Consider the following 15,000-nt stretch of genomic DNA (forward strand, 5'->3'; position numbering starts at 1 on the left):
TCTTCTCCCTCTTTCTCTCTCTCTCTCCCTCTTTCTTTCTCTCCCTCCCTCCTTCCCTCTCCCTCTCTCCCCCGCTCTGTCTCTCTCTCCCTGTCTCTCTCTCGCCCGCTGTACCACACAGCAGAGCTTCTATGTTTAGCCTATAGGCTAAGCTATGGTTACAGACACAGGGCCCGCAACCAGGGCCCCAGGAGGAGCCTGGAGTCCAGGGGCGCAGCTGGGGTGGCTGCCCGCTATGCGGCGGTGGTGGTGGTGGTGGTGGGGGAGTCACACTGGGCCGTTTAAAAGAGCAGGGAAAATATCAAGCCCAAACATCAATGCTTGAGCCCGACAGTTGAGGGGTAGGGGGGAGGGGGGAGGGGGGAGGGGGGGGTGATCTGAAATGCTTAAAAGTCCTCAAACGGGTCATGATGGCGCCTGTGGAGGTTTGACTGCGGAACCAGCTTTGCGCTTCAACATTGGATGTGTACATTTACATTTAGGGCCTTTAGCAGACACCACAGCGACTTACAATAAGTACATTTGTCGGAAGAAAGAGAAACAATATATCGCTGTTGGTAAAGTAAGGATGTTACCCAACAATAGTCAGGTTAACCTATTCCCCGTCGACAACAAAGCTAGGTTGGGCTATATATATCACAGATGTGCATGGACACAGTTCCCACGGAAACCCGCACCTCTCCGGCGTCGTAGATCCAGACGCGTCCCTCCGAGTCGCCCACAGCGACCTCCTTCCCCCCTGACGACCAGCGGACCCTGTTGAGGGCCGACGCCCCCTCCACGGTGACACTCGCGGTGGGCACCTATAAATAGAAGAGAGGGACGGAGATACACTCAGAGTACACAACGGAGCAGACACAGCTACGGGTTCGCCAATGGAAACATCAAACATGGCAGTGTGTGTTTTTCAAACCGGGGGCCCTTGTTACAAGTCCAAGACGGACTCGGGCTAATGGAGCAGAACCTAGCTCCCAGATCAGACTGGTTCCCAGGCAACCGACGGCGGGGTTACGTGGCTGGGAGTTAAAACAGCAATGGGATTTTTTTTTTTTTTTAATGAAGCACATAAAATCTTCATAGGACTGGCCCATTAAAAAACACAAACAATGGCGTCTCGCCTGCGGGCTAAACAAGCACAGGGTTTAAAGTATGCATCGCGGGGGGAAAAAAAGAGCTGTTTTGGTTCACAAATATTTGTAATACAGATCCTGCCATCTCTCCCAAAGGCAAACCCACCCTCCTGCTGGAGTCATTCTGGGTCAGGGGGGCGGACGGTATTCAAAGCAAAAGGCCAAACGCTGTCTTTACCTTTACCAAACCATGCAATCACACACTAACCAAGAATACTTTGAACTTCTCGGGCGTACACGTTAAAGTCAATTCTCAAAGGCTGTCCCACTAACAGCGTTCTTGCACATCTGGACCACGGAGTGGTTGAGCACACGGCGCTCGCTGACAGGGACGGCCCACCGGACGCACGTTTCTCTGAGGAATCCCACGTCCTCAGAAGCGTTTGAACCCACGTCCCCTGACCGCCGGTGACGGTGGGAGGCTGACGGCGGGGCGCGTCACCGGCGGGGGACAGAAGCCCCCTTGGCGCGGCGTCAGCCAATAGGAGGGACCCCCACACACGAGGCTGAGCTGGGCCCTCACCACGGGCTGGCTGCCATTACCCACGCTAGCTCCTACTGCTCTGCCCGAGTGCATCTGAACCCAGCGCTCCAAATTGGCTGTGTGTGTGTGTGTGTGTGTGTGTGTAGAGGGGGGGAGGGGGGTGTGGGGGGGGGGAAATGAGAACCAGGCGCGCCTTGCTGCTCCGCTCGTCTAATGCTGTTATACGTATGTTTTTAATATGATAGCAACAATGGAAGTCTGTGGCTACAAGATTGACTGTGTGTGAATGCGCACATGGGAGGTTTGTGTGTGTGTGTGTGTGTGTGTGCACGTGCTTGTGTGCGTATGTGTGTGCGTATGTGTGTGTGTTTGTGTGTGTGCGTGGGGGCGTGTGTCTGGGCGAGCGTTGCTCTTAAAGCACATTGTTAGCTGGAGTGAGCCTGTGGATAATGAACTCTTCCTCTTGTCTGTGAAAGGGCTGCTGTTGAGTCGGGCCCTGGGAACCACGGCCCCGTCGGAACACACACTCACACCAGTGTTCCCACCAATCACATGACGGCCCACGGGTCACCTGACTGGATTTGGTTACGATGACATTGGCTTCTGCCTCATGTTGCGGACTATAGCATCCAGGCACTATGGAGAGGAGAGCTGCGTCGAGGCAGAATGTACGGGGCAGAGCGTGGTCTCCATGGAGACGGAGAGGTTGGCGAGCGAGGAGAAGCAATCTTTCAGCCCCGGATTCTACCTGGGCGGTTTAAGGTCTGCCGCCGCACACACACACACACACACGCACACGCACACGCACACACACACACACACACACACACACACACACACACACACACTCACATACACATTCACATACACGTACACACTCATACACGCACACAAACACCCCTTATAAACAGGATGTTGACACAACTTTATAATAGCTTTCGACAGCCTAGCACCACTTATTAACAGTACACTTAGCGTAAAGCTGGGAGTTAAAGTGTTATTCCTGGTAACCTAGCCAACGTATTTACTTCATTCCAGCGTCCATTAGCAGCAGGGCAGACATGATGCCATGCATCCAGTGCCCGGAGAAACGCGCCGACGCTGATGTATTGAGGGGCCCTAAGGGGGGGGGGGTCTCGGCAGTGAAGGAGGGGGGGGCGTGTGGGTGGGCGTGGCGGGAAACTGGATGGTGGCGGGCGGCGTAGCATGGGTGGGAGTCACAAGTGTCACCCCAGGGTGATTTAGAGACAGGGCTGGGGGGCTAGGGATTGGGGAAGGGGCGAGTGACACCGACGCCCAGAGAGGAATCTTCAGTGTGTGTGTGTGTGTGTGGGTGTGTGTGTGTGTGTGAGAGATGGGTGGGGTAGAGGGGGGTGGTTTTCTTGGAAGGGGAAGGGTGGGTTGTTTGGTCGCGTGGTTTGGGCGGGCATCCAGCTACAGTATGGGCCTTGAGAACCCCATACGCAAACACACACACACACACACACACACACACACACACACACACACACACACACACACACACACACACACACACACACACACACACACACACACACACACACACACACACACACACACACACACACAGGAATGGCCCCTCACAGGCATATACACAAACACCCCCATACATGCACACACACAGGCGGCCCAACACAGGCAAACACACACGCCCCGACACATGCACACACACAGACACACACGCTCCCACACAAGCACACACTCGCTCCAACACACACACAAACACACACACACACACACAGACGCATGCAGACATGACCCCACCCTTTGACTGATCAAACCAAAATCTACTGACCGCAGATACACACATGTTTACGCGCACACACACACACACACACACACACACCCCCACCTCGGTGTCGTTGTTGAGGTTCCAGAGGTCCAGGCGGCCCATCCCGTCCACGGCGGCGAACACCGCAGGGTGCACCGGGGACCACATGACATCATAGACGTAGTCGGCGTTGTCCTCGAACGAGTACAGAGGCTTGTTGTGCTGCGGGAGGAGAGGGGGGGGGGACGTAAAGAGGAGAGGACACACACACACACACACACAGCCCCCCGACGTGGGGTTACGTTCATGTTTAAGTGACGAGGGGGGATAATGAGAGAGCAGCGCCGTGGACTGTGGCGTGAGGAGACATCTTGTTTGTGTTCTGTTTGGTTGTTTGTGGAGAGAGAGAGAGAGAGAGAGAGAGAGAGAGAGAGAGAGAGAGAGAGAGACAGAGAGACAGAGACAGAGACAGAGACAGAGACACAGACAGAGAGAGAGAGAGAGAGAGAGAGAGAGAGAGAGAGAGAGAGAGAGAGAGAGAGAGAGGGGGGGGGGAGAGAACGAGAGAGAGAGGGAGAGAGAGGGGGAGAGAGAGAGAGAGAGCAGAGAGAGAGGGGGGGAAAGAGAGAGAGAGAGAGAGCAGAGAGAGAGGGGGGGAGAGCGAGAGAGAGAGAGAGAGTTGGGGAGAGAGAGAGAGAGAGACGGAGAGAGAGAGAGCAAAAAAAAAGCAAGGTGGCGCCAATCAAGCAGATATGAAATGTAATTGAGTGAGTGTGTGTTTGTATGTATGTTTGTATGCTTGTCTGTCTACATCGGAGTCCACACCAGACAGACGGGGATCTTTGAGGATAAAAGAGGATAATGGATAGATAAAGAGACAGGCGGACGGCAAGGTGACAGGCAGGCGGAGAGACAGTCGGGCTGAGAGAGGCAGGCTGAGAGGCAGTCAGAGAGACAGACAGGAAGACACACAGACAGGCATTGCGACAGACAGCTAGAGAGACTGGCAGGCAGAGAGACAGGCAGAGAGATAGACAGGCACACAGGCAGCCAGACACACAGGCAGGCAGAGGGGCAGGCAGACACACAGGCAGGCAGACATACAGGCAGTCAGACACACAGGCAGGCAGACACACAGGCAGGCAGACACACAGGCAGTCCGACACACAGGCAGTCCGACACACAGGCAGTCAGACACACAGGCAGACATGCAGGCAGTCAGACACACAGGCAGTCAGACACACAGGCAGGCAGAGGGGCAGGAAGGACTGGGCTACAGACAGAGTGGCGCTGCTCAGCCTTGGGGCCTGTCTGGGTAAAGAGGCTAATTAAAAAGCCCTCGCACATTCACACAGCGCCATAAAACTGTTGGGGGAGATGAAAGAGTCCTCTGCACAAGGTGTACTGTAACCTCAACGCACCAGCTGTCTGGGCGAGAGACACCCACAAACACCCAGAGGGAAGGAGGGAGAGAGAGAGCCAAATGAAGGGGAGAACAATAGTGAGAGAGTAGAGATGCGTGTGTGTGTGTGTGTGTGTGTGTGTGTGTGTGTGTGTGTGTGTGTGTGTGTGTGCAGTTTAGATTCCAGAGGGCCTGAGCTGCATTCCTGGCAGGTACTGGGCTGGGTGGGGTGGGAGGGGCGTGTGAGAGAGAGGAGACCGGTAGACTGGGACGGCAGGGGCAATGGAATGTAGCCCACCTCCACCTTCCCCCCCCCCCCCGCCCCCGCCCCCACACCCCGCCTCCCTCCTTCTACTGTCCTTTATTTCGTTTTCTCAATTTCCCCCCAGTTTCATCATCACATCAGGAGGGGTCAACCTCTCTCTCTCTCTCTCTCTCTCTCTCTCTCTCTCTCTCTCTCTCTCTCTCTCTCTCTACCTCTCCCACACTCCAACGCTCAATCCCTCTCTGTCTGCCAGGCTATCGCTCTCTCTCTCTCTCTCTCTCTCTCTCTCTCTCTCCCACACTCTAGCCCTCTCCCCCTCTCTCTCCCGTGCATGCGAGGCAGAATGAAAGAGGTAAATCCCTGTAAGGGTTTAATTAACCGAGCGAGACACGAGCTGCCCTTTAATCATGGCATCATGGTGTGCACGCTCAGCGTAATCAAGGGCTCACTGCCTCGTCCCAGGTACCCCAAATGTAAATAAGAGCCAGAGTGTGTCTCTCTTTACTTGGTTACTATACTTACTCGTCCATCCGTGATCTACTAAAAAACGTTTTCCGCGCGATCAGTTAAAGAATCTTCTGCTTGCTGATGGAAACGAGGCCAATCCGAGGGTTCTAGAATGTTCCGCGCAGACTTCCACTGCCGAGTGGACGGTTGTAGATTTGTAGCGAACGTCAGTCCGACAACCTCTCAGGTACTTGTGGCCATTTGTAAACATTTATACGGCTCGTTCTAAAGTAATGAAATTATACTTCACTAAGGCCTGTGTCACTAAGGTCCTCAAAGTGATTAGGAGCGCATGGGGATCACTCGTGTGTTTTCCTGACAACCAACACGGTCTGAGGCCAAACCCATTACAAATGTCCTACTACTGACAACCCCCCCTTAATGCGGCGTTTGTTTGACAGACTTTTAAATGGGAGCTAGTATATTGCAACGGATATCGGTGAGGCGCTTCCAACCGGCCGATCTCTCGAGGTACCACGACAACGGGGATTAAGGCAGCGAGACAGGGAGAGCGCCGGAGAGAGATCAGGCTCCGAAGGCTTCCCTGAAGAAGCAGTGTTTTCCTGCTTCGTGGGGAGGAGTGGGGAGTGTGTAGGGTGGGGTTTGGAGGGGGTGGAGGGAGTCGAGAAGGTTCAAGTTATGCGCGACCGTAACCCCAGCGCTGGCGGCGGCCGCGGCGGCCCGTCCCCGGGCTCCGGGCCTGCGTGGGGAATGTGTCCGCCGACCGCAGCGTTCGCACCGCCGAGTGTGTAAACACACACACTGGAGCCCTTCAACTGGGGACCTCAGAGCCGTGTGCAGGGAGTGTGTGTGCGTGTGCGTGTGTGTGTGTGTGTGTGTGTGTGTGTGTGTGTGTGTGTGTGTGTGTGCGTGCGTGCGTGTGTGTATTAAATCAGCGCATAAAAAATGGTTGGATCTGGAATACAGTATGACTGTTTGTGTGTGTGTGTGTGTGTATGTGTGTGTGTGTGTGTGTGTGTGTGTGTGTGTGTGTGTGTGTGTTTGTGTTCCAGATCCAACAGTGCTTGATGGATACCACTCCTGGGGTTGAAGGCCAACCTCTGGGGAGTTGAGGGTAAGGTCAGGAAAAAGGAGGCAAAGGTGTGTGCGAGTGCCTGTGTGCTGTGCGCGTAGGTACACGCACACACACACACGCACACACACAAACACACGCAGCCAGATTCAGGTATCCTTGTGGACACTCATGCATTAGGGCTAATGGGGACAGGAGACCGGCATTCCTGCGGTAGCCCTCAAAGGAAAGGGAATCCCCCTCTTAATCCTGTCAAATAACAGTGTTCCGGTGATCACAATGTTCTAATGCGGTGGACTGTGATGCACGTGCACATCACAGAAATGGGTGTTTAGCACTACGTCGCCACCTGTCACGGAAGACGGGCTGCGGAGTTCGTATCACGCATTATACATCGTTCTCAAACCTTCACGTTTTCAAAGCTGCTGATTTGTTTGCAGGGTCTTCCCACCTTCTGGGGACCCCAGAGGGTGCCTTTAGGACCCCAACCACTCTTGTTGTTCAGCCTAGTCTCCTCTCTTCGTCGATTTCTCCGCCTCCCCTCGCTCTCTGTCTCTCTGTCTCTCTGTCTCTCTGTCTCTCTGTCTCTCTGTCTCTCTCTCTCTCTCTCTCTCTCTCTCTCTGTCTCTCTCTCTCTCTCTCTCTCTCTCTCTCTCTCTCTCTCTCTCTCTCTCTCTCTCTGTCTCTCTCTCTCTCTCTCTCTCTCTCTCTCTCTCTGTCCTCGGGCTATATGTCTCTTTGCGTCTCACTCTCCAGACATGGGACTCTCGAGAGCAAGTGGTCATCTTCCATTTACATTTATGTCTTATTTTCTCTCTCAATGCTGCCATGCATTCTCTTTTACTCAGGACTGCTGTGGTCCTTACTGTGGAACAAAACAAGCCAGTTCACGTCAAGTCAGTCCTGTGAAATCCAAACCAGGGAATCCCTTGGCAGTTCTGCTGTCTTTATGTTATGACAGCATTAACAATAACCCATGTCAACAGGTCATTTTACCGTCAGGGTTCAACACAGTATAGTAACGAGTGTGTGTGCTTCTGCTACTCACGTCGGAGCGTACCTTGGTGCTCCACAGCTTGACGGTCCAGTCGAAGGAGGACGTGGCGAAGAGGTGGGAGAAGTCCACGGGGCCCACGGCGTTGTGGCAGCTGATGCCCGTCACCGGCCCCTGGTGGCCCTCGAACATCTCACAGATACCGGCCTTGCTGTGGGGGGGGGCGAGGGGAGGATGCTCATGAGCTGGTGGCGTGCATGGTATGACTATATAGAATAGAGTGTACTATAAGGGACCGTTTGAATTGTGAATACTAACGGTTTGACTAGAATATGGTTTCTATGGTATCAAAGCAACAACCACACGACAATGTGTGTAAGCGTGTGTGCAGTATGTGTGCACTCGTGTTCGTGTCTGTGTGTATATTTAGCTGTATGTGTATTTGTGAATTTATGGATGTGTGTGTGTGTGTGTGTGTGTGTGTGTATGTATATAAGGATGTGTGTGTGTTAATGTATGTATATATGGATGTGTATGTATATATTTATGTCTGTGTATATATATATGGATGTGTGTATATATGTATGTGTTTGTGTGTGTGTGTGTTTATGGATGTTTATTTGTGTGTGTGTGTTTGTGTGTGTATGGATGTGTGTGTGTATGGATTTGTGTGTGTGTGTGTGTGTGTGTGTGTGTGTGTGTGTGTGTGTGTGTGTGTGTGTGTGTGTGTGTGTGTGTGTGTGTGTGTGTGTGTGTGTGTGTGTGTGTGTGTGTGTGTGAGTGTCCCTACCTGCCGTGTCTGGAGGCGGTGTACACGGTGCCCTCCTCGCTGCCCACCACGTAGTTGTTGACGTCTCCGGTGGGGAAGTCCATCGCCGTTACCGCCACGGGCTTGGACTTGTTGTACACCAGCTCCATGCTCTCCTACACACACACACACACACACACACACACACACACACACACACACACACACACACACACACACACACACACACACACACACACATACATACATATATGGACGCACAAACAAACACATACACCCCCACACACACACAAACACACACACAAACACACATATACACACAATATACACACACACATCCACACACACGAAAACAAAGCAATAAGAGAAGTGAATTGATCCCCATGTCTAACTTCCTCTATAGCTTGTGTGTTTTGATGGGTGTTCCAGGAGGGGTTTGTGAGTGAGTGAGGCGGTGTAGGGGTGTGTGAGGCGGTGTAGGGGTATGTGAGGCGGTGTAGGGGTGTGTGTGTGTGCTACCTGCGGCTGGGAGAGCATGTCCAGACTCCAGGAACACATCCGGCCGTCTGTGGACACCGTGATCAGGTTGTTGGCATTCTGGGTGCCCACCACGTTCACGCAGTACACTGGGTGCTGACACACACACACACACACACACACACACACACACACACACACACACACACACACACACACACACACACACACACACACACACACACACACACACACACACAATAACACAATAACACACAATGCAATCATCACCCCGCAGTAACACGAGACGCGTTCATGTACACAATTATAAACAGAAGAGGGGCTGGTGCACCTGCATTGTGAGCGTGTCAATATCTGAAGCTAGCGATCGTTCATGTGTTATTCATGAGGCGTTGTAATGAGCCCTGGGATGATCATCTTGATTGTTCTTCTGATCGCTGAGCGCGTATCCTGATGATTCGCGCGGCAAAACTAGTTCACCAAACTTCTCCCCTCGCCCCAGACTGAGGCAGAAACTCTGGAGAGATTATTGAGACGCCGCAAACATCTGCAATGCGATTCTACAAAAAAACAAACGTATAGCAGGAACCAACAGGTGTGGACTGGTGGGACCTGAACCGGGACTAAAGGAGGTGCTTTGATGAATGGCTTTCCACTCGTGTTCACAACCCTCCCACCGCCGATCGGTCGGCTGCCCCCACCCGTCCCAAGGGTGGGTTGTGTCGGCACTAACACAAACAGAACCCCCCCCTGTGGGGAGAGTGTGGGGCCTTGCCTTTCCCAGGGCTGGCCACAGGTCTGTTTGCAGCGGGGCCCTTTAAAGTGACTCTTGGGGACAGGGGCCGCTGGGTAAATCCACAGGAGGGTGTGAAACCATTATGTCATTACTGGGCTCTAATTGATTTGTCCACCGGGCCCCACAGAGGCCGCTTTGAGCCCGGAGGCTGGCTGGCTGGCTGGCTGGCTTGCCGACTGGCCAACTGGCTGTGGGGAGCTTGAGCCCATGGCTACTGTGGTGCAGTAGCCATGTGTGTTTGTCTTTTTTATGTGTCAAAGCAGAACATTCTATAATTTATTTCATATTTAACCTTTCGAATCAATTTAGATTTTTTCGGTCTGCGATTCAAAAACGGTACATCGTAGCTTATCTTCCGATATATATACTCTGATAGGATATGTTGCTTTAGCCTGGAGCCCATCCTGATCAGACCACTCTGTTTCAGTCTGGACCTCTGGACGATTTCAGTGGACTACTTGCCTTGATTGACGAGTCCTTCGGCCAATCAGCATAACAAAACATTTGAGGCCATGACGGCGGGCTGTTCACTGAACACACCGGATAACGGCGAAAACGTATCTCACGCCAAGAAACTCTGCTAGAGGGTACTCTCTTGGGGGTGGGGGTGCGGCCCTTACGGTGTGAGCCGCAGCGGACAGGGGCGACCTCTGGACGGGAGTGCGGCGGTGGCTCCGGTTGTCCCACAGGATGATCTGTCCCGAGTACGTGCCCCCCACCAGCAGGTTGGGGTGGAACCTGGCGAAGCCCACCGACACCACCGGAGACTGGGGGAGGGAGGGAGAGGAAGAGGGTTAGGGGGAGATGTAGAGGGGGAGAGAGAGGGGGAGGAGAGAGAGAGACCTAGGCCCAATCCCAAAGTCCTGGACTCACAGACTCACAGACTTTGCTGCGCGTTCTCCTGAAATTAGTAAGGCTTTAGGGCTGTCCCATTGTTGGATTCCAAAGGGCGTGAGGGTTTGGGTCCACCCTTACCGAGCCCTTTCCGTGTGTCCGCATCAGTGCAGACTTCACCTAAAGGGAATTACCCACAGTTCAAAGCGTCGCGACATAAACCGCGGCAAGTGTCGGCAACATCTTTGTCATTAAACGTTGCCAAGGTAACGTGCTCTCGTGTAGAATTCTGTCCCAATCCCATATATACCTATCTGAGCCCATGTGGCCACACACACTCATTTACTTAAGTTCATTAGCACCTAAGATCCATTAAGTCTGTGAGTCCTTAGTCCTTGGGGCTGACTTTGGGATTTGGCCAGAGAGAGACAGAGACGGAGACGGAGAGAGAGAGAGAGAGGGACAGAGAGAAAGTGAAAGAGACTGAGAGAGACACAGAGTGAGAGAGCATTGCTGTGTGCTTCTGTGGTCACGCTGGGAGAACCGAGGGAGGTTGGCTGGATTCTTCTTACAGTAAAAACTTGAATGAAGTTGGCGGAGGAGAGGCCTGACAAAGACAGAGAGGGCTCTGAGAATAGCAACCGAATGCTGGAAGGGAACTGAGAAGATGAAAATAGCGGACGTCGAGAAACCCCAAAAAAGACAAACCGACCAGAAAGAAGGAGTCAAAAAGGAAAGGGAAGGGGGGGGAGAAAGGATATAAACAGATACGCGGAGCGGTCGGTAACGCTAGACCGAGCATGAGGGAGCGAGTGATCAAGGCTGAGGTTCGTGATGGGTGGCGAGGAGGAGGAGGAGGAGGAGGAGGAGGAGGAGGAGGGGTCCGAGATGAGTCCTGGGGGGTGGCGGGGGCTTCGCTGAGGGTCCTGCTCTCCGGACAACGGGGCCGAGGAGTGACGATCGGGGTCCCGTTGGCGGGGGAGACACAAAGGGGGGAATTGTAGTCCCCGTCTCCCTCTCTGTCTCTCTCTGACGTTCCATCTCTCTCCCTTTTCCTCTCCCTCTCTCTCTCTCTCTCTCCCTGCCAGCCGTTTCGTATTACCACATGAAAAAAAAAGACGAAAAACCACCAGCAGCCACTGGAGCGCTCAGTGCAGCCTCCATCAGGACAAGAGCACCCTTGAACCGACCACCCCGCACAGCCTCCCTACCGCACACCACTGCTCCCACCCCCTCCGCCCCCCCAACCCCCCCCCTCACCTCAAAGCGGGCCCCGCCCACCCGTCCCGTGCCCTGTTGGTGCGCTGACCCACACGGACCCATCCAGAATAAGCACGGCCACAGAACAGGAGAGAGACGCTGTGAAACACAGTGAGAGGTAACAGGGAGTCGTGCAGCGTGTGAGTGCACGAGCACTGGGGTCCCCTGAGCAGGAGGCCTTCCCCTTACCTCCTCGTGATGGGGAATCTCCTACATGAGCCTTCTGGGGAACCCTGAACCCTCCTTCTCCTCGCGCACCTCGCCATGTGTCAGCACCGTATGGGTATAAATGAATACATTCATTCATGTACATGAATAGAGATGCTTGATTTCAGACTAACTCATTAACATTAACCCATTTAAAGCGTTACATTTCACGCTGTGACAGATTCCCCTGACCCCCTGAACCCCCACGAGCCCACAGCACCCTAACCCCCACCCTACTCATTCAACGCCCGGTTCATTTCAGAGCAGAGGGCTGGAACAGAGGCATTGGAAACAGTGCACACTCCCCTCTCTCTCTGGTTTTTCTCTCCATCTCAATGTCTTTCGCTCTCGCGTTCTCCCACTCTCTCTTTCTCTGCTCTGAGGGGTAGAATGTTGTAATGTGTCAGGGAAACCACACTTTAAGTTATTTTGACAAATCTGTGTCCCGGGGGTTAATTACAGTTTAAGAATTACTTTTTAACGTTTGACCAGTCAGACCATGCTCAAAGTACAAATTGGTGCTCTTTCAATGGATTGATCCTGTGTGTGACAGTATTGTGAATGGTTAAATGCTGCTTCCAGCGGATGGGTTTGGCGTGCGTAATGTTTTGCTCTCCGTGCTGTCTTCAGGGGCCCTCAGGGGCCTGTTTCATCAGACAGCTAATAAACCAACGTCTTCAGAAAAATACATCCCATGTCATGGCCCTTTGTGGCATGCATACACGCACACACACGCACACGCATGCACATACACATGCAAGCACGCACACACAGACACACACAATCCAACCGGTTATCACCTTTAATCAAAACGGGAAGCAGCAAAAGAAAATCTTCAATTAGCCCCATATGTCAGCTCTGCTGTTCAGCCCTATCAGGGCATCCATCTTAAGGAGGAAAAGCCTTTGACTAAACTCTGCTCTTGGGGGAAAGAAAATACATAATGTCATTATTACCCACACACACACTGTCAGCCCCTGCTACCAGAGCTACTGGAAACGATCCCCGGATGGTTTGCATAAAGTGGGCCAGCCGGCAGCAGAGTTGGCCTTAGCATGAAAGCCTTTTTCCCCAAAACCCTCCTAATCAAATGTCACTTAAGCGCATTAGCCCTTGAGTTATGTGTTCTTCTCAATAATATACTGTGTCATTTCATCGGCCGCGTTCCAATTTGTCGCCCGGCTATAAGGAAGTCCCAGATTTACGCCGGGCTGGGGGAACGGTTTGACACTTTAAAGGGAAGCACGCTCGACATTTCTGGCTGTCACGCTTTATGAAATGTAAGAGTTTAGTGTGGCTTATGAAGAACCGTCCAACGCGCACAATGTGCCGCTTGGATACGCTTATCATGCATGCATTGCACACACATGGAGGCTGTGGCGTGTGTGGAATATTCCTATTGCTTATTATCGTGGAATATTGCCTGTACAGCTACTATTCCTAAATAGAGTTTTTCACAATAGTGTTTGAAACATGATTTGATCTGGTGTGGTTGTTCCCGTCTTTGAAAGGAAAACATCAGTTCATAGTTTGATTGTCGACACACACACACACACACACACGCACGCACACACACAAACACACATACACACACACACACACACACCACACACACACTGTTTCACACACATACACACCCCCACCACACACACGCACACATCTGTTTAAATAATACCAGGATGCTTTCACGCTCCTACCACCAGCTCCGCATCACTGTCATTTCATCTCAATCTCAATATCCAGGCGAGCGTGAATAGATAGTGATACAAACATTACGTTTCTCCAAGAACTGAAAGAATACCTAAATGGATACAGGGAGGAGCGCTCTCTCTGGACCGCACTTTTATTTGGTGTTCAGCGCTGCTGCTCCTAGACACATGCTTCGTCATCTCCTGGCTGCCAGCACAGACAAAGAGCATGATGGGAGTTGACAGCTTCCAGAAAGGGAATTACATAAAACATACCCTCGCAAGAGAGTTGCTGTCCAACATTGGGTCTGAGGAAGTCTCACAAATCAGACTTTAGATTAATAAGTCTGAGGGAAGACCATCCCACATCTAGGTGGACGGGGGGGTTCACTTTCCTCGCTTCATCTTAGTTTCAACCAATCGTGAGGCTGAAAGTGCGGATCTGTAAGCGCGATTGGCGAACTCGTGATTGGCGAACTCAAACTCGACTGGCCCGAAACGCAAACTTTTTTTTTTCTAAATGTTTCAAATCAACACTGTGTAGATTGTCCACTCTTGGGATTTACTTATTAAAATCCCCGTCTGAAAGCCTGATCCCCTCGGATGAACTTGTTTTCTTTGGTAGAACATCTCCTTAGCAAACAGGACACAAGGCTTAACTCTTCCGCTTGCATTTGATGGTTTCTGTCTCAGGCTCTGTGCCGTCTCCCCCCAGAAGAAGGTGGATTGTTGACATCAGAACTGCTGAATTCCCTGTCCTGATCCCTGTCCTGTGATGGACGCATGGGTGTGTATTCAGGTGTGTATGTCTTACACACACCCAGCAAGCCTTACTTAGCGTGTGTGTTGTGTGTGAGGAAGAGGCCTGAACATGTTTGCCCACGTGCACCACCACCACCAACACCACCACCACCACCACCACCTTATCGTCTGCTGTAGCTCACACCGGCATACGAGGCTAAGTGCATCTGGCGGGACCCCGCTTATATTAAGAGGAAGTGCTCGGTGGGATAACACCTACGCACACACACGCACGCACGCACGCACGCACGCACGCACGCACGCACGCACGCACGCACGCACGCACACGCACACACACACACACACACACACACACACACACACACACACACACACACACAGATGAAAGATGGAACCCGGCGAGATATTAAACAGGTTAAAAGGAAAGAAGCAGAAGAGGGGAAGAGACGGAGGGAGCGTGCAAGGGGGAGCAGGGAGAGGTACACGAGAGGGTTTGCTCCGGCCCTCATTCTCTCCAGCTCTTTCTTCACTTTGAGTGGAGAAAGAGTCAGGGAGAGAGGGAGAGGAATGATGGTATGA

General features: G+C 52.5%; 1 protein-coding gene across 4 annotated transcripts in view; it reads right to left on the reverse strand.

Annotated features, from left to right (window-relative positions):
- Nucleotides 1–471: 471 nt before the first annotated feature.
- LOC130375369 (cytoplasmic dynein 1 intermediate chain 1) overlaps nucleotides 472–15,000 on the reverse strand; it is a 50,384-nt gene continuing 35,855 nt past the window's right edge. For 3 of the 4 annotated variants that reach the window (XM_056582249.1, XM_056582251.1, XM_056582248.1), the window contains 6 exons: nucleotides 10,291–10,437; nucleotides 8,896–9,009; nucleotides 8,398–8,531; nucleotides 7,662–7,818; nucleotides 3,488–3,628; nucleotides 472–803 (listed from right to left, as the gene is read on the reverse strand). In XM_056582249.1, coding sequence (XP_056438224.1) covers nucleotides 618–803; nucleotides 3,488–3,628; nucleotides 7,662–7,818; nucleotides 8,398–8,531; nucleotides 8,896–9,009; nucleotides 10,291–10,437 — 879 coding nt within the window. In that variant the 3' untranslated portion in view covers nucleotides 472–617. The remainder of the gene's footprint in view (nucleotides 804–3,487; nucleotides 3,629–7,661; nucleotides 7,819–8,397; nucleotides 8,532–8,895; nucleotides 9,010–10,290; nucleotides 10,438–15,000) is intronic. The other variant, XM_056582250.1, reaches the window with a different exon arrangement.

This window comes from Gadus chalcogrammus, chromosome 22, assembly GCF_026213295.1.
Source record: "Gadus chalcogrammus isolate NIFS_2021 chromosome 22, NIFS_Gcha_1.0, whole genome shotgun sequence".
Classification (NCBI taxonomy): Eukaryota; Metazoa; Chordata; class Actinopteri; order Gadiformes; family Gadidae; genus Gadus; species Gadus chalcogrammus.